The sequence below is a fragment of the Ruditapes philippinarum genome, unplaced genomic scaffold, assembly GCF_026571515.1.
Source record: "Ruditapes philippinarum isolate M1 unplaced genomic scaffold, ASM2657151v2 ctg2779_1_1_1_1, whole genome shotgun sequence".
Lineage (NCBI taxonomy): Eukaryota > Metazoa > Mollusca > Bivalvia > Venerida > Veneridae > Ruditapes > Ruditapes philippinarum.
In genome coordinates, this window is record NW_026865296.1 from 13,116 (window position 1) to 38,814 (window position 25,699).

General features: G+C 31.9%; 1 protein-coding gene across 1 annotated transcript; it reads left to right on the forward strand.

The window, feature by feature from the left end:
• The first annotated feature begins 8,639 nt into the window (after positions 1-8,639).
• Positions 8,640-24,893, forward strand: LOC132728571 (carboxypeptidase E-like). Its single transcript, XM_060714230.1, has 9 exons — positions 8,640-9,073; positions 14,029-14,228; positions 16,486-16,674; positions 17,368-17,549; positions 18,215-18,342; positions 18,887-19,026; positions 19,773-19,893; positions 22,288-22,490; positions 24,475-24,893. Exons 1-9 carry the CDS (start codon positions 8,797-8,799, stop codon positions 24,565-24,567), a joined length of 1,533 nt encoding a protein of 510 aa, XP_060570213.1. The 5' UTR covers positions 8,640-8,796; the 3' UTR covers positions 24,568-24,893.
• The last annotated feature ends 806 nt before the right edge of the window (positions 24,894-25,699 follow it).

Sequence of the window (25,699 nt, forward strand, 5' to 3'; positions counted from 1 at the left end):
GGCTATAGAAAGTAGGTTGTCACATCGGTAAATCTTCTTTGTGAAATGTAGACGTACTATATTGGTGATTTCCTTTTGGGTGATATGCTATTATATTTAACTTCTTAAAAAAAGATGCCGCCGGATTGTTAAATTTAAAAACATTCACAAAGCTGATTTTAATGATTCTGATGATGATGACGACGATGCTGACAATGACGACGATGATGACTATGGCACCTACGATGATGAGGAAGTAATCATATGGTTATAATGGTGATGTAGTTTATAAAAGATCAAATAAAAATGTAAATGATAAAATGTATGTTTTGGTGATGACGACAAGTGGCCGTTTGTAAAAGTGTAGCATTCAATGTAGCGGTAAAGAAAGCGTGTTTCGGTGTAGACAACAAAAGAAAAAATGTGGTCAATGGTTGTCCAAGAATGATCAAACATGGCTAAAGTGTAGCATTCAATGCTACCATCGAAAAAGCGTGTTTCGATGTTAATAACAAAAGAAATAATCAAATATGGCTACAATATTTATAACTTCTGACACATGAAGTTGATAAATTGTTTAACGACATCAATAAAAGATCAGTTATTAGTCTGATGAATGTGATTAAAGTTAACTGTGATATAGAAGTCTGTATTTCTAAGACAATGACAAATTTGTATGTGATAATGAATGTCTGAGAAAACAATCATTTATTTGAAAGTAACGTCTAAAACATTTCTATTGAACTGACAGCATACAAAGTGCTTAAAGCAAATTCTCCCTAATTTTTGAAAATTGTGTCAACAATTGATTGGCGAGTTTGTAATAGAAGAGTAAAACACTTTAGGACGCCAGTCTGCATTTTATCTTTGCAACCGGCGTTGTTAATAAAATGGTTGTCACTCTCTCCACGATTTGGCAATTTATCCATCGGAGAGAAACATCATTTTTAAAAACGGAGTATGTTGTTGACGAATAATGCTCCAGAGTAATTTGATTGTTTGCACTTAACGTATATAGCTCTCGTTGATAACGGACGATTACAAAAAGAGCAATAAACGTTAAATAAAAACGGATTTAGCTCCCCGTGTAGTTACATTTGGCAGGTAACTTAGATCCTTCCATTAAATACATTTTGAGACATTAAACCTATGTGTGGCAACATTTAGTGATAAACGAATATGTTCTGTAAAAAAACACGAAGAAATGAAAATTGGGACGTTAAAAATTTGATCGAGATTTATTTTGTAATATACAAAGCAATGCTGCATTTGTATTCTTCAAATGCAGAAACAAGTGATTGGCCACATAGCTACGAAAAAAGGACTTTTGGGGACATTTCAACTTCAGGAATTCCCAAACTCATCCCCGTGAATTCGTTATTTTAACATACGGAATTAAAGGATTAAAGATTTCAGCTTCATGAATTCACAATTTCAACTTCACGAATTCACAATTTCATCTTCATGAATTCACGATTTCAACTTTTCAACTTCATGAAATATAATGATTTACATGTATTATGGTCATTTTGTTCAGCTGTACCTCAGTCCTTGCTTTGAGGCATATTTATTTCAGTATAATCATGATTCCAAACTATCACGTTGTTTGATAACTTAAAATATACATCTAAAATTTTATGATGCCTTCTGAAACATAGTTACTCTCGTTTTAAAGTATAGTTTACTTATTAAACAACGGCAGAAGTTCAAGTTGATTAAATCATAAATAAAAAGTTACGAAGGTTATTTGGATACATTTCGGACATAACTCGTATTAGTACAACATACAATCGTATGTCCAGTTTATATATAATGGGGTCTCTCTGTGTTTTGGATACCACTTTTCAGCCAAACGCTTGTGTTATTTCTTTCTATCATTCTTTCTATCATTCTGATGTGGATCGGATTTTCACACAAAAATATATGCAAATTTGGTCTCTTATTTCATGATTACTGCCAAATTTACATATATGGAGAACAACGTGTGGGCGGTTGCGTGATTAATGAAGTTACATGTAGCCTTTTTCTAACTTTACTGGCTACTGCTCAATAAAGTTTTCATTGTTAATGTTTCGCACTAATGTTTTTTATTTTATTTAGTAAATAACTCACTGGATTGTTTTTTCAAATACTGCACACAGTTTTCTCACTGAACATTGCTGACCGAATTTTTTCACTGAGTATTACTCGCTATATATTAATAAGAGAGTTCTGTTTTAATTATTTTTAATTGATCATTTTTAAAGTCCCATTATGTCCCTAAAATGCTTTTACCTTTATTTCTCAAAAGATATCATTTTTGGTGTACGATATGATAATGTGTATCATATTTTGCTTCTGCTGCCTTTTTGCAATAAGTACAAGTTTTGATTTAGTATTTTGTATGGAAGTCAAAATACTACATTGTTTACATTTTGCTACTTTTAAGACAAATAATATCACATTTAGCGTTATATTCTTCTAATAATAAGCATATTACATGCTCTTAACCCATTATAAGTTAGAAAACTTAGGCTCGCCTTTTCTGAAGAAGGAAACATTATTCGTTTCTGAGGCACAAATTGATTTTAAGGAAATGAAAAAAAAACATCCTGGATGTTCAAGGGAGCATTAAACTTATCAACAAATTTATGACTTGACAAACATTATAATTCTAAAAATTCTTAAAATATTTACATTTAATTTATAAGATTTAGTATCCATTGAAACTGTGCAATTATAAAAGCCAGTTTAACATGTCGATATAAAACTTCATGATTGTGCCAATAAATCATGATAAGGTTTGTACGTTTCAATAGTTTATGGATTGCATATAAAAAGACACCAAACAAATGCTTTTAGGAAAATGATGTTATACAGGTAATTGTTTTACGTCATCGTGTCTCGAAGTGGGTTCCGGATTCATTGTCTTTTTTTTAGAAATAAAAAAGCGCTAGTAGTCATCGCCTTCACAGAATCAATTACCATGTTATTGCCTATTTGCACGCGTTGCTATAAATTGAGGCTTTTGAGCTTTTGCCGCATGCCATTTAGTGATTTACTAAATTAAACAATTGAGTATAATAATATCTTGCAGTCCGGAAAGGAATATCCGTACATAGGGGACCCGAGGCGGTTATGACGCTCTTCTTTGCTTATTCTACCATATCTCATCATATTTTAAGTTCTTCACTTTAATAAAACAATTTTCCATGGAAATTTATGTCATTACACCCATAAACAGAGTATAAAATTACAACTTGATTCATAACTGCCCAATGACATCATCCTAAGCATGCATTTTCATTTTAAAATACGCCGAAATAACGTCATTTTAACACATTTTACTCACAAAAAATGAGGCAGTTGTAAAGCATGCGAGTCATCTGGCACCCCATGCCAGATGAAATTTCCGGTATGGGTATAACTAACCGGAAAGTAAAGTCTGATATGCAAGAATCTTACACTGGCTGCCGGTGCGGACCGGACTGTCTAGCTCGAGGGTATTTTTTTACGGCGGTAACGAGGCTCTTAAAACTTAAAAGATTGAAAACCTATGGGACTTATGACCCCATGCTGACCCAAAGTTTCCTTGTCATATTAAAATAAACAAACAGTCGATTAAACACAAACATCCAGCAATCATAGACACCTAATTAGACGTTATAATGGCCTAATTAGGATCTTCATATTCCTAATTAGAAGAAACAAAAACCTAATTAGAACTTTGTTACTCTCATTAAGAAGTTTAAAAAGCCGTAGTAGAAGAAACTATAGACTCAGGATTTTAATTTTCTAGCTATGATTGCATGTCATAAAAATAGGAGAAGTAAAATTTCGCTTCTGTATAAAACGACTAATTAGGACTTAAAAAGTTGAAATTAATATTATACATTTCTTCTAATTAGGCCTTTCAAGCGCCAAATTTAGATATACATAGTCATGTGATACCTACATGTATCTACAGTAGGAAGTCCTTATAAGGGCTAATATAGTTCTTATTAAAACTTTATTTTTCATTCTCTAATTAAGATATACAAAATCCTAATCAAATATCTTTATTTCTCCTAATTTGGCTTCCATAACTTCTTATTAAGAGTTACAAGATCGCAATTAGGCTTGTTTCTCCTAATAAGCTGTTGTAAATCTTAATTAGTTGTAGCTGGGAGTTACAAAATTCTAATTAGGTAGTTCATTTCTCCTATTTAGTGGTAACAGTAACAAACTACTATCACGAACTTCTTTTTTAATAGAACATTAATATTTGGCACAAGAATGCTTCCGTAACAGAACACGTTATTTTGTTAAATATTAATTTTCGAACGTGCGACCACATACACGCATCATAGGAGTCCCCTTCTCATATGAGAAAGGGACAAACACTCGTCCGCCCCTTTACAAAAGGCAGACTTTAAAAATATGCCGTTACCTTACTGATATAAGAAGGCTAATTTTTGCTATTAACATGTCTTGAATTAGTTTATATACAACTAGAATAACGCAGACCAAGCGGGTTTCAGTTTTCGTCCTTTTAGTCCGCTTTGAAATTTTGAAGAAAAAAAATAGTATATAATTTTTAGCAAAATTTTATGTTGACAGTTTTTTACAACTTTTCATTTTTGTACAACACATAAAATAGAGGTATTTCATGTCTACAATACACGAACGTTTCCAAAACGTTTTGTATGATATTTATTACCTTTAGTTTGCAATTATTCACCTGGGGGCATTTTTGCCAAATTTCGCGTTTAATACCTTAAGTGACTTTGTATTCGACTTATCCTTCTTGTAATGATGGGCAGCAAAAAATAGATTAAACATGCTGACACTGGTAAGACTGTACAGATTTGCAAGCCTAATCCTTACATACTGTTTTTGTGACTTGGACTTTTCTTTACAAGCTTCCATCGGAACTGCACATTATCAAATAGAAATTCTAAGTAAGCCAACAGAACAAAGAATTATCAGACTGCACGGCTGTTTAACTTGGCTTAGCTGTATACTGGTTAATTCATTTTGGTTCCAGCAATACAAATGTCACAATACCTTTTGTTTAAACACGTCGGACAAGTAATCTAAGGATTGCTGGCCGTGTTGGTTCAAGACCGACCAGGGGCAAATCGTGGGGGGGGGGGATGGTGGTGGGTGGAGGGGGTTGAATAAAAAAACTCAAAACCCACACCGTATAACTGGCGCCAGTAATGACACATTGCTGCATTTTTACATTATGCAAATAAGGACAAATTCATTGTTACAAACTTTTTGTCAATTGACTAGGTATACAGCCAGGTAATTTTGGACTCGTTTACCCATTTCATAAATTGTTTTCGTGTTATCCCAGGCGTCAAACTAGCCCGGTCGAGGAGGAAATGCTGCCGTTGTATATAGAAATGGATTTTCGTGGCTGCCGATGATGATAGAAACACTCTGAAAGTGGTTAACATTCTGACAGAAAATCATGATCACTCAGAGGCTCAGGCTATCACAGATTTCAGCAAAGATTTCAGCAAAGATTTCAGCAAAATCAGCATGTATGCAGATGAAAGTGACATAATTTGCCGTTCATAAGACTAGTTGCCAGTATAAACCATTGTCAATACAATACTCTCAATAAACAGCAATAAATTCAAGATCTGTCACGTGATGAAGATTTTACCTGTATTGCTCTATATGTTAATTTTGTTTTAAGTATATGTCACTTAAATATATACATTTGTTATTAATATATTTGTCATAGATATTGCTAATGCAATAAAAATATTGCTGATACAATAAAGATATTGCTGATACAGTAAAGATATTGCTGATACAATAAAGATATTGCTGATTCAGTAAAGATATTGCTGATACAATAAAGATATTGCTGATACAATAAAGATATTGCTGATACAGTAAAGACATTGCTGATACAATAAAGATATTGCTGATACAATAAAGACATTGCTGATACAATAAAGATATTGCTGATACAGTAAAGACATTGCTGATACAATAAAGATATTGCTGATACAATAAAGATATTGCTGATACAGTAAAGATATTGCTGATACAATAAAGATATTGCTGATACAATAAAGATATTGCTGATACAATAAAGATATTGCTGATACAGTAAAGACATTGCTGGTGATACAATAAAGGTATTGCTGATACAATAAAGGTATTGCTGATACAATAAATGTATTGCTGATACAATAAGATATTGCTGATACAGAAAAGATATTGCTGATACAATAAAGATATGGCTGATACAATAAAGATATTGCTGATACAATAAAGATATTGCTGATACAATAAAGATATTGCTGATACAATAAAGATATTGCTGATACAATAAAGATATTGCTGATGATACAATAAAGGTATTGCTGGTACAATAAAGATATTGCTGATACAATAAAGATATTGCTGATACAGTAAAGATATTGCTGATACAATAAAGATATTGCTGATACAATAAAGATATTGCTGATACAATAAAGATATTGCTGATACAGTAAAGACATTGCTGATGATACAATAAAGGTATTGCTGATACAATAAATGTATTGCTGATAAAATAAAGATATTGCTGATAAAATAAAGATAAAATTGCTGATAAAATAAAGGTGTTGCTGATACAATGAAGGTGGTGCTGATACAATGAAGATATTGCTGATACAATAAAGATATTGCTGATAAAATAAAGATATCGCTGATAAAATGAAGATATTGCTGATAAAATAAAGGAATTGCTGATACAATAAAGGTATTGCTGATAAAATGAAGATATTGTTGATACAATAAAGACATTGCTGATAAAATGAAGATATTGCTGATAAAATAAAGGAATTGCTGATACAATAAAGGAATTGCTGATAAAATAAAGATATTGCTGATACAATAAAGGTATTGTTGATACAATAAAGGTACTGTTGATACAATAAAGGTACTGCTGATACAATAAAGGTATTTCTGATAAAGATATTGCTGATACAATAAAAAAATATTGCTGATAAAATAAAGATATTGCTGATAAAATAGAGATATTGCGGATTAGATAAAGATATTGGTGATAAAAATATATTGCGGATAAAATAAAGATATTGCTGATTAAATAGAGATATTGCTGTTAAAACAAAAATATTGCTGTTAAAACAAAGATATTACTGATAAAATAAATATATTGCTGATAACATAACTATATTGCTGATACACTAAAGGTATTGATGATACAATAAAGGTATTAATGATACAATAAAGGTATTTATGATACAATAAAGGTACTGTTGATACAATAAATGTATTGCTGATACAAAAAAGGTATTTCTGATCAAATAAAGATATAGTGTATAAAATACAGATATTACTGATACAATAAAAATATTGCTGATAAAATAAAGATATCGCGTATATATAATTGCATCAATCATGACAATGTTTTATGTCTACCGTTTTCAAAGAGTTCGTAGCAAAGAATGTTTTGTTTATTCCATTTTCATTTCAAATAATACAGTATTATTTAATCTTATGCTTATTTTAAATGTCTGTTTAAAAGGTTCTCGTAGAAATATATTAGAATGGTTCACTGCGTTTTGACATTTGTTGTTATCTCTTTTAAAACCTTCTTAAATATAACTATATTTTCATTCGAGATGCGATTTATTTATATCTCATTAACACCTGTGTCATGCTCAAGCAAAAATGTTTAAAATGATTTAATCTATACTTATATCTGGAGTTTACCACACAAAATATAGCAGCTAGATGTGTTTCATTTGAACGGATCATATCATACAAAACTACATGATTTATTTTTTGTGCCAAAAGACAATAATGATGTTTGTTCAATTCAAATAGAGATTTTCTGTCACGTTTATCTGTAAAATCATCTTAGAATGATACAGACCTCTCGAACAGAGAGTTATTTTATGACATGTTACCATAATGACACGGGAATTCGTGACGCGGGATCAGTAACTTGACATTTTAAACTGGAATTATGCTGTCCATATACATTTTGACAGTTATATGCCAAACTCTTATTCAACATAAAAGTTTTTTTCCCATTTATAATAATATGAATATGAACTGTCATTTTGGCACACTGTAAATGTTTTATTATAGAAAATCATCGCTGACTCAAACGTTCGATTAACCAATCAATACCGATAAAAACATGGATGCTCTCACAGCTCCAGATGCGAATATTTGAATAAATATTGGTGTTTTGGATGTGCACGTGCGCATGTGCGTGCGTGTGCGCGCGCTTGTTTGTTTCTTTAATGTCAAACTTTTTTTCATGCATGCAAAGAATAATCAAAGCGTCTCAAACACGAACATTTTCAAAATGAAGTAATGATATAAAATCAATAATTATAATGATTGTCAATGTAATGCAAAGTGTTACAATAATAGGCGAATCATGAGTGGGACGAATCGTTGAAGTAAACAATTACGGAAATAGCCGAGAAGTAGCGACTGCTTTAATTTATTCGCGTTCAAGGGACTATCCGGTAGTTTTATGCTAGTATTGAAACAAATGTAATTTATCACCATCTTATCGACGTATCTATTAATAACAATTATAGTTGATTATATACTTTGAATTTGTTCACACCGTACCGTAATATTACTCATTCGTTAAAGAAATAACTATAGAGTATATTTCTAGTCCAACCAATGACTTATCCCGTGAAGAGTATCGATTCCTTCAGTTTTATGACGTCAATCCTAAACAAATTGATTGAGAAATGAAGACAGCAATACTCTAGCAGATTTTGTTTGATTTCTTCTGTTTGAACGTGCTTTGGAAGTGGGTCTGGGGATTAAATTTGTTTGAAATAAGAATTTAGAGAAATGGCGAACGTAAAGATATTTCTGGCGATTTTACCTTTGTTTTTCGCGTCATTTCATGGAAGCACAACTGAGGATAGTCATGAGTTTGACTGGAACAAGCATCATGACAATAAAGAATTGAAAGATATAATGGTTGCTGTCAATGAAAGATGTCCAGAAATTACGAGGTTATATAGTTTGCCCGAAAAAGAACACGAAAATGTCCCGAAAACAACAGTCAATAACAACAAGCTGTGGGTAATTGAATTTGCCAAGCAGCCAGGAACACATGTAAAAGGTAATTTATCTGTCTATTATTATTAAAGTGATTTAAATGAAAGGAATCTAAGTCCAAAATAGGAAAGCAGTTATTGTTTAGAAATAGTCTATATATTAGTCCAATATATTAGACGTTACAGGCTTGTTATAGTTTTTGTCGGTCAAGCCTGACGTCTAATAGTTATTGCTCAAAAACGCATAGCATCATAAAAAATTCCAAAAATGTCTATTGTCTTGCCTTTCAAGCTTTATTCAAAAGCTTATCATATTTTCTTTCAATTTCATGCTCAATCATACACAAAAACTTTCAAACGATGTACTTATCAATTTAAAATAAAATATAAACATCAATCTATTTTTGTCTATCAGCCATACTGGTTAAGCAAGGTGCTTTACAGATTGATTCCAAATTTTTGAACGGAAAAATATATTCGAACACACTGACGGTGCATGGGCAATTATTTCGTTAAAAAAATAATCCGTTAGATTGTTCTGACTCAGTTAAACGCTTGCATTTGAATTAGCCAATCAGATTTCGCGCACTTTACGGCCGCCATTTGTTTATCGGCTGTAAAAGGAATTGAAATACATTAGAGGATTTAATCATGATTTTTCGGATGTGACAGTTTAATTATTTTGACAAAAGGTATTTATTTTTTAGTTTTGTTCATAAATAGGTCAAAAATTATGTAAATACACGCTGTCTTCATTGTTTTTCGTTCCGCCCGATTTTCTGGCGGAACATGCTATGGGTTTTTGAGCAATTTCGATATGACGTTGCTTTGCCCAGAAGCAAAAATATCTCAAAGCCACGTCATATTTATAGGACTAGTCTATATATATGCAATTCATTCATTTTGTCAAACTTAATTTTCAATAGAAAATAAAAATTTAAGATTAACATGAAAATAAATCATTAGTTAAACAATTATTTAAGATCTTTATCAGTGTACAAATAATCATACAAAAAAAATAATGTAAACAGGCTGGTTAAAATGCCCGATCGAACTTAACTTCTTAAGACATCAAAGATCATATATCTATAAAAATGATATAGAGGATATTTGTTTAGTTCAGTGTAAGATCGGAATATATTTCACCGAGTGAGCACCAAAAGGTATATTTCACGAGTGGCGCAGCCACGAGTGAAATATGAACATTTGGTGTTCACAAGGTGAAATATATTTCGATCTTACACTAAATTAAACAAATTTTCTTTTTATTACATGCAATTAAACGTTTTAAAAAGACATTAAATATAATACTGAATGAAAAGCGCGCCAAATAATAATACAACGTGACGTCATTTACGACGTCACGTCATTAAGTTGGTACCCAGTACTGTGCACGCTTGTATTTCAGTGAAACAACGAAAGGGGCTTAAATTCAAAACAGTGAAATTATCAAAGTGGTAATTTCACTGTTTCAAACAGTGAAATTACCAGTTTTATATCACTGATATATTTCTATAAACCACCGAAAAGCATGTAATAAAAAGATATTTCTTTAAAACTTTGTTAGTTTTTATATTGAGCAATATATATGACATAGACAGAAAGAAAATTATTTGGTTACTGTCACTTTTGTATTTTTTGTAGGAATTATTTCCCCTTTTTCATGTTTTCATAACACATGATTTTTAAAGTCCTTAAATATGTTACCAAAGCAAAGTATAAAACAAAAAAGGTTAAATACATGTAACTTCTTTATGATCAACACCTGTCAAAATACATTTTATTCAGTTTCAGAGAAAACTTCAAATTATAATGTTCAGTGTCAAAGAATTGTTAAAATATATATGCCAAAAACAGAATATTAAATCCAAATCTATAGAATAATGATACTGGCACAATATTCTAGAGCAAAATAGAGTTGTTTGACACATTTCTGTTAAGAATTTTACATTATAACATAATTTTTATGAACTTCAAATATTTTGTTTCCTGAAAATGGGAAAAGGGGAAATAATTCTAAGGAAATAAAATGCAACCATTTTTTTTATTTTGATTTGTATCATATATAATGCTTAATAAACAAAATAAGTTTGAAAGAAACATATTAATTATTTTTCTAGAAAAATGAATTTTATGTGATTATAGCCCAATCAGACATTTTATGATTTTAACCAGCCTGGTAAATACACACGTTTAGGCATAAATGTCACTATTTATTGTTGTAGGTGCTATTACAACTACTATATAATTTATAGATTTACATTATTAATTTTTATACTATTTGAGTAAGGTAAATGTTACAGTAAAGGAACATGGTTAATTTTCTTCTAAGACATAAAGTTTTTCCACATATAAATAATGATAAAGTAGAAATATCACGTAATAATTCTGTGTACTTCATTAGGTGTAATTTCCCAGAGCTATAAAATCCATAATGTACAGTTATACCATTACTCGCTCAGCCTAGGTTTTTGAAAAGGTCAATCTCTGGATTAGACCCCTCTGGTGTTATGTACAGGGTGTCCATTTCACCTTTGAAATGACTCTTTGACCCTTCAAATTTCCTAAAGGCCTGATTTGATCCGGAGGGTCAAATTTTGTTAAAATCTTGGGGATTTGGCCACGTAATTGGCAAAACTTAGTCCATACTGATCAAAGTGACCCTCAGGATTCGATGGCTAGCAGAACCCCTGTTTACTATGAGTATGAGTATGAATAGATTCTTGTACATCTAAATTCTAGTTCTACTGCATCAATATTATTGAAATACAAAATAACACCAACAACACCAGTCCCAGGGCTCACGCTGTCGGTCGCCATAGTCGCCATTTGCGATTATTTTATAAGATTGGCGATTATTTTTGCATTTTGGCTACAAAATCTGGCGATTATTTTTTACTTCCAACAGTGTTTATTTAAGGTGTAAAAATCGATAAAGAATGCAGTAGACCCAATTAACACCAGCGGGGTGGATTTAATCGAGTGTCAAATTTTTATCGGTCACGTGCTGCTTACCATATTGCCCGAGGTGATAAAAATACATGCGAGATGTAAAATTGTATAAGTACTTTAAAGATATTGTCCAGCATGATAATAGCCATCAAATATCCATCAATTAGCCAAAAAGATCGTCTTAAAATTGATAAACTGGATATTGATTAACCCAAAATTTACCGTAAATTGCAGTATTAATAGCAAATTTTGATTTTTTTTTTGTTTTAAGCTACTTGACTAAATAGCCAGTGGAAAACAATGATAAAATATTTAAAAAGTATTAACTTCCAAACAACTATTTGCACAACAACCAAAATTGTGAGTATTTTTTCAGAAAACAGAAAAAATCCGATTGTCACATATTTTCGCGACACCGGTAATATTGATATTTATTTAAAGGTGAAAATAAGCTATGTTCAGTTTAAAAATATTTACTATTATGGCAGAAAATTTGTATTACATTGGTGATGATGACATTTTTCAGTAAGTTATTCAGAAAAAAGGCTGCATTTTGTGAATGAGTTTGCAAGTGTTATTTTTATAGGCTAATATGACCTAGATTTACTCCAGTTCTGTGTGAAATGTGGAAATTGACAGGAGTTATAGCTGACAAAATTTGATAAGAACAAACAAAAGAAATTGTCTGATAATAGCATTATGTAAATTAATAATGAATCTTTAATATTATTGATATACAGTAATTATACTATATAACATTTTTATTCTGTTCTATAATAACAATTTAAGTTGTGGTTCTATTGAAAAAAAAGGTAGTTATCAATATATACACAAATGTATCAGTTTATTTGAGAATCCTTATAAAACTGAAAAAGGTTTATATGTAATGTTTATTTAATCAACTGCTTATGTTGTTAATCGCTAAATCGTGAATAGTCCGCTGAACTTTTGGCTATTATTATTTGAATTTAAAAATATTGGCTATTATTTTATTTGAGCCAGTGTGAGCCCTGAGTCCTGCCAAGAACAAAGTCCATTAAGACTAGAGATCTGAAGAAACTTCTGGAAATAGCGAAAAATATTCCTCTTTATCAAACATCTTGTGTTTTTTCCATCCTTATACAAAATATTAACTTTTTTTCACATTTCAGGAAAAATCATATGCATGAATAACTATGCATTGATAATGTTTGGTTGGATGAATTTGAAATCTTGAATCAGATTTGACACTTTCCATAAATTTACAATTATATTAACATGTTTTTCATTCTTAAAAAGAAAAACATGTACAAATTAAAATTAAGTCTGATCAATGCATTTTTCATTTGTAAAATAACTTCATTTTAATGTAACCTCAATTTTACTTAAAAGTAATTACTCTTTATTATTTTTAACCATCACTTCCCTTTCTAGGTCAGGTGGTATTACCCTATTACAGATATTGTCCCTTTTTGTCTCAGAATTTAAGTGTACTACTTTACTTTTTTTGCCAAACCCTTGTTTTTAAGCAATGACCATTACTTACACTTGCAGGCACACGTTTGTAACTCTGTCATTGATTTTTACAAGCTTATACCCATTTATGGCTCATCTGTTTAAAAAAAGTCAAGCTGATATAATCCCTGTGGTGATGACGTTGTTCAATGTTGTTTTTCAAAAACTTTAATAATAATGATAATGTAGTCCGTTAGTCAAACATTTCAAGTCATCAGCATAAAACTTGGAATTCTTGCTTATCATGACAAGGTGCAGTTGTAGGACAAGGGGCATAATTCTAAAAGCAATATTTTTGGAGTTATGCCCATTTGTATAATTTTGGTTAAATACATGTATTTTGTACGACCTGTACAAATTGCAACTGGTTTTCTATCTTGACTGTAAGAGCAATTCTGTTGAAACAAAATAGATATTCCAAAGTGCAAATATATTATTTATGCCCATAAATTTAGGTTGCACTGTCTTACGAAACTATCATGGCATGTTACTAAACTCTTTAATGATTCTTTTATAATTTTTTCAAATTAAAATGTTGAAATTCAATATTTTCATATATAATTATTTATTGTAGGTATTCCAGAGTTTAAATATATTGGTAACATGCATGGAAATGAAGTTGTGGGAAGAGAGCTACTACTAAGACTGATGGACTACATGTGCACTGCATATATACAGCAGAAAGATGATGACAGACATATAAATTGGCTCATTGAAAACACCCGTATACACATCATGCCCACCATGAATCCTGATGGCTGGGAGATTGCTTCTGTAAGTAAATAATTTAATCTTGAATTTAAAATCCAAAGTTTTGAAAGAATTTGCAACATATTTATTTTTAATTTATATGACTGTAAATAAAATGCCAACTGTAAAATTTGATTTTCCTAGAGAATTTTTTTTTTCAACATTAACTAAATATATACACTGAAGGAAAACAGCTTTAAAGCATTCATATTCAAGACTGTTAGGTACATGTACAATGTAAATGAATGTTAAGTTAAGAATTGGTTTTCATGTATGCTTTGTGGCATCAAAAATAATCGAAATTTCTGATCATGATAACCTCATTGAAAATTTTTGTTAAAATAACCTGAGGTTTGCCCAGAAACGTCATTGTGTGTTTAGAATTTTTGTTTTGTTTTTCACTTTTTAATTTGCCCAAATACGCAGAATTTTCTCTGAGGCCAGCGTTACAATACATATACATTGTCTGCGACTCAAGCCAGTTGAGTTTTCATTGTGTTCTGATATTTATAGAAACTTAGTAATTATCCCTGTGGAATAACTGTAATGGACATGTCCTGCTTTAAATTTGGAGCAGTCAATTGTAAGTTTTAGGGGATTCAGTAAAAACAATCCTTAGGAAATCCCTCAGAATAGAGCTCTATTTATATTGCACTTAAAGGGTTAATATCTGACTTGCTATCTAAAATTTGGACCATGCAAATGCCTGGAATGTTATTGACCTCAGACTTTTTGCTTTGTCATAGTCTAGAATATGGATTAATGGCTATATTATTAGCTGATTGATTAAATTAGGTGCGTAATTTTCTTAATTAGAAAAGCGACTATGGCCTTATAAATTGATATAAAGCTTATTAATTTCCTAATAGATTTGTTTTGTTGTGTAGAGGATTATTCTTGGTGACTTTTTAATTGAATCTTTTAAAAGATTCAGGTAAAAGTTTATCAAGTAAAGGTTGTCTAGTGTGGATGAGTTTAAAAAAGTTAGTTTTTAGCTCAACTATTCAGAGTATAGTTACAGACTATACTTCTATAACTCTGGTATGGATTTTGAATGGAATAATGGAAAAAGGCCCTTGGGGAACTTAATAAATATCTTTGGTCAATCTCCAAGACTCATGACTATGTCATGAACATTATTCGTATTTTTGTAAATAAAATCTTCCTCTTTGTTTCTTCTTACATTATCCAGGCTCTTGTTTTACTATCAAACACTGAAAAAAGTTGAACATGCTGTCCCTACCAACAGCTCTTGTCTAGCTCTACTTTTCGAAGAATGAAAGTGTAGCTGATATGATGATACTCTGGTCTACGTTGGTTCACCTTTTCGTTCTCAGAAAACTATCGAAGCATTCCACCTTAAACTTGGTATACTTGTTCACTTGCGATAAATTTCGATAATGTGACAATATATCAAAGGGGAGGTTATTGATATTCTTAAATAATTTTCTGCAATCAAAGTGTCCGTTTGACCCTTGAAAGGACTCTTTGACCCTTAAAATTTCCAAAAGGCCTGATTTGACCCTCAGGATTTTAACTGGAGGGTCAAATTTTGTTAAAATCATGGGGATTTGGCCTTGTAGTCGGTAAAACTTAGTAAAAATGACCCTCAGGATTTCATGGCTCCCTGGCAAAGTTAAATGCCATCACTTGAGTTAAAATAAAAAATATAAATTAGAGATTCTGAGAATTTTACTTGTAGCTTACAGAGTCCTTCAGATGCAAATAGAATAATTTGTATTTAGTCCCTTTATTACTTAAATACTTTTTATGATAGTTATTGTACATGTATGTCATTATAAAAAGAACTTCCAATTAAAAATGATAGGCATTGTATTTAATGTCATGTGAGGTTTAAAATATTAGACATTTGTATATAAAGTCTTTGCTTTAAAGTGTATAAGGCTATATCTTATGAAATATGTTGATTAAATCGAAAACCATAAAACTAAGTTGTTTCTATAATCTTAAAATAGATTCTCAGAAGAGTTAATATTGAATGTTTCTGCTATTTATCACACATGGATACAGTACGTAAATAGAATAAAATGTTCCGGAACAAAATATTGTGCTGCTATTTTAAGGATGGTTTTAACCTCTCATCAATGATTTTGTACATGTGCAGTTTGCTTTTATTAGGAGATATACATATTTCTTTCATACAGGCATAAATTTTTGTATTACTCTTGTCAAAATTCTAAGAAAATAATTTGTAAACTGCAGGCAGCATAGATATAGCTTTATGCACTTTATGTAGAAATATTTTTATTTCTATTTTTAGACATCAGATGCAGATGGGTACCAGAATGGAGTCAGTAACTGGTTAGCCGGACGAGCCAATGCTAACGGTGTAGACTTAAACCGCAATTTCCCCGACTTGAATAAGATCTACTACAAAATTCACAACCAGCCAAATCATCCAAACAACCACATTGATCAACATTTTGAAGTAATGCAACTACTTGAGCAGGTAGGACTGAAAATAAAAACTGCAAAGTCTCTTTCATAACATGGTTTTTGGAATCAGAGTGACTTTATAATAATGACATTGACTTCTGAAGTTTTAGCTTAATTATAAGTTCATTCCATTTAGTAAGATTTTTCACTTATTAATTTTTCATTATTGGACACTTCATTTTAGTTTATACAAATTTATTTAAGTTTGATTGTGTTGGAAGCTATAAGCTTATTGAAACACTCTTGAATCTGTTCCTGGAACCAACCAGTACTAAGCAATGAATGTAAAGTTTCTTGCTCAAGGAAACAACAGCTTGCCCCTGACAAGGTTTGAACGCATGCAGTCGTCAATCCTTAGATTACTAGTTGACGCGTATACCACTCTGCCACGCCGCCACACATTTTTCTTCTTTTCACTTATTTACAATCAAGGGGAACGTTCTGAACTACATGTAATAATTATTCTGAGTGATTTACTGTCATGCTGGCACTAGAGAACTTAACTTCAAATAACAGAAAACAATAAAATTGTCATAACATAGCAATGTGACTTCCATCAGGCCGATATATTTATTTCTATTATGATTATATGATTTTAGAATTATCTACTCTGAAATAAAGTTTTAAAATGCCATTAACCTCTTTTTATACCTTTAACTTTTGTATGTGAATAATAAAGAAGTCAAGAAAAGTTTCTGAATTTCAGGCTAACGCAAGTGTCAAATTTGAACGCGAGACCAAAATTTTAATGTCATGGCTTCACACAGTAGATTTTGTGCTGTCAGCAAACATGCATAATGGAGACCTTGTTGCTAATTACCCATTTGACGAGACACTGGACGGGTCGGCACATAAGTACACTGCCAGTCCGGATGACAAGACTTTCAGGTAAATTTTATTTTATTAGTTTGACTATGGTAAGATTAGGGCAGTGGGACTAACCTTCTTACTTTTGTGCCATTGGTGGTATAAGCATTGAGGTGACACTTTGGTTATTTTTTTTCAGGCAACTTCATTTCTTATTTACAACACAAGATATCCGCTTGAAATTTCTTGGGATGACAAATGTAGATTAGCCATAAAAATAGCATGGATTTGTAGTGGATTGTGCCCCTTTGTAAACTTATGTAAATCAAGAATAGCTCTTGTTTTACCATCAAAGCAGTGAGGAAAATAAAGCTTAGCGATCTGTGAAGGTTCATGGTATTGATTGTTGCTTGAATTTCCGGTTTGAAACACCCATTGCATAACTTTAACATGGCTTTGGATCACATTAGTTCAGATTTTTGCAGCCATTTTGATTGTAGAAAATGCTATATATATAGTTTTAATTACTGATTTAATGCGTCAAGTAATCAATTTAATAATGGTCTAACTATGATTGCATCAGTGGACATTGCAATTTTCAGTGAGAATTATTGTATAATGGGTTTATGTTCAGTTCCTGTAATATGAAATTGCTCATGTACCGTGGCAAGTATGGCAGGAGAAAAAGGAGATAAAAGATAAGAAATGTTATTATATTTTGTAAAATTGATCCATTGTATTTTCAGGGACCTTGCCAAAAGCTACTCTTATGTTCATCGTAAAATGGGGAAAGGGGGTGCAAAATGTGAGGAAAAAGAAAAGGAATTTAAAGATGGTATAACAAATGGCGCAAACTGGTACTCTGTCCCTGGAGGTGATTACTTTTTTTTGAGGGAATATAAATATATGTACATATGATTTGTTATTACATACATGTATTTATGAATTATGAATCCAGTATATATCTATAATGCATTTGTTAACAAACATGCAATTTACCATTATGTATATCAGTTATTTTGCATTGGTTTAAAAACCTACAGTTTACCACTTGCAATAATCCTTATGTATTTGGTTTACAGATATGACCATTACCACTTTGTATATCTGTAATACATTGTTTTAAAAGACAGGCATTTTACCACCATACCACCATGCATAACTGTTCATGTTTTGGTGTACAGTTTGGTATTTTATCAATATGTACAAATGTTTATGTTTTGTTGTACAGACAAGCATTTTACCACTATGTACATGTATAACTGTATATGTTTTCGTGTACAGACAGACAGTTAACCACTATGTATAACTGTTTATGTTTTGGTGTATAGACTGACAATTTACCACTATGTATAACTGTAATTAATTGGTTTTAAGGGATTTGATTAACCACTGTTTATAATTTTATTAATTTACAGGTATGCAAGACTACAACTACTTGAGTACAAACTGTATGGAGATTACATTAGAACTGGGATGTGACAAATTTCCAGCAGCCGATAAATTACAGGAACTGTGGTTGGATAACATTGAATCTCTCTTTAACTTCATGTTTCAGGTATGTAAATGCATTTTACTAGATTATATGTTATACATATATAAATGTATGTTTTGATTGTGCTAATCATGAAAGTTAGGGTTGTTTAATATGATATGAATGGGGCCATGAAATACTAAACATACATAGTACATGTATAATGTTTTTGTATTTCTTATAGTGGTCAGGGTTTAAAAGAAAAGATTGTTTGATTCTGGTGGCACTTGGATGACAGCAGTTTTAGTTTACTATAGACAGTGGTTCAACCTTTAATGTCTGTTTCTCTATGGCAAAAGCTTTACTTAATGGCATGTCTAACGTAGCAAATTGCCATGAATAAAAGGATAGATAAAGCTTTAAGAAACCAAAGGTTGAATAAGGATACAATATATCATTGTCTGTTTAAGGTGTATTTTGTATCAAATCCTACTCCATTAGCCTTGAACCTCCTGAATTTGTTTCATAGATTTCTATTTGAATTTAAAACAGTTCATTCAAAATTTAGAGGATTTAATGTCAAAATAAAAAATTGGGCTATCAACAGTATAGAGCTTGGTCAGATTGCAAGGATGTTCAGGCTAACCTGGATCTATACTGGTGGCAAAGGGCTAATCGCTTCCGGTTCCAGAAGGTTAAAGGTCAACACAGTCATGTTTCTGCTGGTGTGATGATACAGTCAATGTAGTACAGTTTGGTATGAGAATTTAAAATAACCATATGAATTTATAGCAAGATTTATGACAGAGGGAGACATTGTATATTTTCAGGTACATACAGGTGTAAAGGGCACAGTTACTCTACCAGACAACTGGCTGGATGAAACTTACACAAATATTCATGTGAAAGACATGGACAGTAACTCTGACATTGATCATGATATCATACCAAGTAAGTCAGAAATGTCATGAAAAAACTCTTGAATACTGTTTGTTAACCAGTTTGTCAGATATGTGGTGATAAAAATCAAACATTGTGTCATAAAAAAACTTGAATTTTATGTGTAAACTAATTAATAAGATGATTAATAAGGTGATAAAAAATTAGATATTATTAATTACGTGTTGCCCAGTAAGTCATATGGTGAAAAAAGAATTAAACTTTATGTGATGAAAAAAAAACTTAGATATTATGTGTGTTAACCAGTTAGTCATATTTGTGGTAATAAAAAAATAAATATTGATAATTATGTGTTGCCCAGTAAGTCATATGGTGAAAAATGAATTAAAAGTTTATGTCATGAAAAAAACTTAAATTTTATGTGTTAACCTGTTAGTCAAATATATGGTAATAAAAAATTAAATATATGTCCCCCAGTAAGTCATATAGTGAAAAAAGAATTAACATTTTGTCATGAAAAAAACTTAAATATTATGTATTACACAATTACTCAGATGTGAGGTGAAAAAACTTCAGTATTAATTGTTATCCAGTAAGTCAGAAATACAGTGAATAAACCTGAGAAATATTTGCCACCATAAAATAACATATGTTTTTTCTGCTTACAAGTACATAAGACTCTCAATGACCTTTAGTGGCAGACCTATTCTTTGGCATAAGTCACTAGTCACAATAAATCAACAATTCACTTGGTTAGATTTATTTTAAACTTAGTATTTGACAGTTCTTTCGTGGGCCTCTTTTACAAAATTGTTCAAATGATTGTCTAATGTTATTTTGGGCACTGCAAATGTTTAATAAAGTTTAGCTTTTAAACCAGCAATATCGTTTGTGTCTGAAATAATGCACGGAGGGACACCTGAGGTCTTCCTCCACCAGTAAAGCTGGAACGTCGCGATATGACCTATATTGTGTCAATGTGACGTAAAACCCAATCAAACAAACAAACAAACCAGCAATATAGAGCCTGGTCAGACTGCACTGCTATGCTAAGTATTATTCTTCCCATGAGCCAATTACCTTTAATCTTTCATAGAAGTAATCTCATATTATTCTGCCACTTTTCCTGAATGATAAATTAACCTCCTACAGCTTACAGAAGTATATTATTATCTATTTCTCAATTGCTGTAATTTAGGTGGGGAGATAATTGAGTGTAGTGCCTCTTATAATTATCATGTCTCTGATTTATTGAAAGCTTTATATACAGGGAGATATTGACAAATGAGCCGCGTCACAACAAAACCAACATAGCGCATTTGCGACCAGCATGGATCCAGACCAGCCTGCACATCCGTGCAGTCTGATCAGGATCCATGCTGTTCGCTTACCAACCCTATTACAAGTACAGAAACTGATTGAGAAGAGCATGAATCCTGATCAGACTGCGCGGATGCGCAGGCTGGTCTGGATCCATGCTGGTCGCAAACGCATTATGTTGGTTTTGTCATGACGCGGCTCATTTTAATAGTGTAGGTTTTTGAAAATGTTCACATCAACAAAATACCTTCCGAAAAACACTGGATCACAAGAAGGATACAAGAACATAGACAGAATAACAATAAATTTGGAGAAAATAAACGTTCATACAGTGCTAAAGTATCAATAAATAACCATGTAGTTTTGGCGTATTATGCCTTCATCAGGGGTGTGTGACATGTATAATATGCACACAATAGAGCACACAATCTCTTATACGTGGGTACTGTTTAGTATCAAAAATTGAGCTGAAACCTTGCGGCTAGAAAGTTGATAAAATTGCATAGATTTTTGTTTTAAGCCTTTTAGCTAGCAATTGCGAGTCCATAATTGATACTATTGACAAATAGTGTATATACCACTAGCCTGCTGTATTTGTGTATTGGAAGTGAGTTGCTTTCAATTGTCAACAATCCAGTCAGTGTTAATGTCAGGAATTTTAGTGTTAGTCTTACCACACTAAATATTTAAAATGGAATTGTCTGTCTTTCAATTTGGACATGACCATACATCATTTTTAGGGAAAATTTCGAAATAGGTACTGACAGAATAGTAAACAGTGCAATTCTTTGTGGATTGTTTTATTCCTTTGACAATCATGTTTCAAGGTTTGAAACAAATATTATTATTACATGTAGTTATTTGATTTCCAATTTTTACCTAAAATAATGCACTGAAGGGCACCTGAGGTCTTTCTCCCCCGAGTAAAGCTGAAATGTCATCATATGATCTCTTCTGTGATGGTTCAATGTCCAACCCAACGAAAAAAAGTATTATTGACCATTGGAAATATTCGAAATTCATGAAAATTCAACATGAATATTTCTTTCTTAAGGAGAAATATTTGTTTTATAAAATCACTTTATTTATTGATAAAATTGCTATTCTTGATGTTTTACTTTATAGGTAAAGATGGTGATTACTATCGGCTCCTGTCTAATGGCAGGTATGTAGTCTCGGCTGTGGTTACAGACAAGAACGGTGATGAGGTAGCGAGATGCGACAAGAACGTTAACGTGAACAATGATCATGCCACTAGTAAGCGCCAGGTTGAACCTAAACAAGCTCAGGTTGTCGACTTTGACTTCACAGATTCATCCTGTGCCAAGGTTTGTATGATTATGTTGTGCTGAGTTTTAAAATTATTAGATAAAAGAAAATTGCATAAGAATGTTATACAATTTTATTGGAAGCAACAAAACATAGACATGCTTTTCATTGTTTTCTTTAATAAATATTGTTTTATAAACATTTCTGTTTAAACAGTTCTTTCATATTGACCTTGTTGATATAAGGATAGTGGTTTATTGACTTTATAGTTATTGTGATGACAGAGACAAATGCAAAGCAAATTTTACCCTAATATGTTTCCAGACATATGGTAATTTTACTTTCATAATCTTTCTGTGATGAATTATTACCAACTAGTTTTTTTTTGCTTTGATTGTAAAAAAAGTTACCAGCTGTCATATGGAAGAGGTGGGGGGGGGCAAAACTTGTTTATACTAGAGAATTCAGTTACTTGGTAATTATCCCCCGCCGATGAAATCGGGAGGGGGATATAGTTTTGGCGTTGTCCGTCCTTCCGTCCGTCCGTCTGTCCGTCCGTCCATCCGTCCGTCCGAATTTTGATTCCGGAGTAGTTCTCTGCAACTAATGGCTGGAATTCAACGAAACTTTATGGGAATGTTGATCAGCATGTGAAGTTGTGCACCTGGGTATTTTCGTCTGGATATTTTTAGTATTTTTAGAGTTATTGCCCTTGACTTAGTAAAACGTCCGAATTTCGTTTCCGGAGTAGTTCTCTGCAACTAATGGCTGGAATTCAACAAAACTTTATGGGAATGTTGATCAGCATGTGAAGTTGTGCACCTGGGTATTTTCGTCTGGATATTTTTAGTATTTTTAGAGTTATTGCCCTTGACTTAGTAAAACGTCCGAATTTCGTTTCCGGAGTAGTTCTCTGCAACTTATGGCTGGAATTCAACGAAACTTTATGGGAATGTTGATCAGCATGTGAAGTTGTGCACCTGGGTATTTTCGTCTGGATATTTTTAGTATTTTTAGAGTTATTGCCCTTGACTTAGTAAAACGTCCAAATTTCGTTTCCGGAGTAGTTCTCTGCAACTAATGGCTGGAATTCAACGAAACTTTATGGGAATGTTGATCAGCATGTGAAGTTGTGCACCTGGGTATTTTCGTCTGGATATTTTTAGTATTTTTAGAGTTATTGCCCTTGACTTAGTAAAACGTCCGAATTTCGTTTCCGGAGTAGTTCTCTGCAACTAATGGCTGGAATTCAACGAAACTTTATGGGAATGTTGATCAGAATGTGAAGTTGTGCACCTGGGTATTTTCGTCCGGATATTTTTACTATTTTTAGAGTTATTGCCCTTGACTTAGTAAAATTTTGCAATTTTCAACTTATTTGAAAATTGTGAGATCCCTTCTTGATGCCTTGAAAATGGCAATGAAGTCTGGAGATTAAGATGTTTTTACATCTAGGTGAGCTATTGTGATCCCCCACCGTCTGTCGTTGTGCGTCGTCAGCAATTTCTTTAAACAACATCTCCTCAGAAACAAATGACTGCACAGCAACCAAACTTTACAGGAATGATCCTAGGGTGGTCCCCTGCCAAAGTTGATCAAATGGTTCCGGTCTGTTGCATAAGTAGGTCACAGGGCCAGAAAAGGAGTTTCAAAAATGCAAAATTAAAAAATCTTGTCTGAAAGTACAAGGCCTAGAGCTTTGATATTTGGTATATGATATAACCTATAGGTCCTCTACCAAAATTGTTCAAGTTTTAGCCCTGGGGTCAAAATTGGCCCCACTCCAGGGGGTCATAGATTTTCCTTATATGTATATAGTGAAAACTTCTTCTTGTTTGAAGGTACAAGGCTTCAAGTTCAAAGAATATTACAGTTTATGCCATGATTAATATATAAATAAAGCCTTATGTCTTCAGTTGTTGTGTTAATAATAACCAGTACTCGGCGGGGGATATAAATTCAACGAATTTGCTTGTTTTTTAAGTAAGATCTTTCCTTCATACATAAATATAAGAATTCAGATTTAAATATTTTTTATTTCAGAAGAATGATGCGGAGTATAGAGATTACTACTATGATGTGAGGGATTATCTCAGAAATATGCTGAACAGAGGCAACAAATATGTAGGCTACTAGAGTAGCTTACCTACTGCCAGCTTTATACAATGACAAATAATGAAAATTGAAAAATACTTATAACAATAGTAAATTTGACTGTCACAAGATTAATGAAAAAGCAAGTTTATTAGGATTTTTTTTGGGGAAAAAAAATAATTCAGGTCATTTTTCAGATAAAACATTCTATAGCAGCTACTCATCAGAAAGTGGCAAAAGTTATTTCATTGAAGTTTTCAGATGTATTTTTTGTGAGCCTCGTTACCCTTCTGAAAAAATTCATTTTTTCCTTGTATTGTAGCATAATGTCCGTTATTTTCTAAAATTTAAAAACAAATGTATTTTACATATTTTGGGGAGGGGGTGAGGGGGCGGGGATATTAGTTGGTTCAGATCATATATATATGTTTACTGTATTAAGGCATGTGAACTTATTTACTTTACATTAACTTACGAAGACTCCCACCTTTCATGCTTTCATGAATTTTTTCTATGCTTTGTTACCAATTTAATTTTATTAAATCATGTATTGTATATTGGCCAAAAATTTGATAGATATATATTGATGAAATGAATTTTACCTCTATAAAATTTGAAATTGATTTACAAAATGACAGTGATAATGCATTTTTCTGAGAAATGCTGTGAAAAGATTATTTTTCGATTTACGATTGTTACTTTTCATTTAGATTTTGTGTCCTATGTATTCTAATCATCTATGATATATGTGTAGGTTATATCTGCCTCATTTGAAATATGAAAGTCATTGACAGCCAAATTGTCCGATTAACTGGTGAAGCAATTTTTTGTGCTATTTTTAGAGTAAGTTTTATATGAAGAAGTTGAAGGAAAATATTTAGTGGTATTTATCCTTTACATTAATTTACTTCCAATTCCTCGGTAATTTTCCATATATTTGAAAAAAAGTCTTTTTGTAAAAAGTGGTATATACATATCATTTTTGCTTAGACTGTATCAATAAAAATCTGATAATGTTTTTTATCTTCTGCCAGCTGCCATCATGACATAACAAAGTTTACCTCAAAATTTCAATGTAATTGTGAAACACCCATCTAGATGTATGAACCTTTGTGGTCAATATATATGTTTTCTCCTCGGTTTCTCCCCAGGCAGAATTAATTTCTCAGCAGAA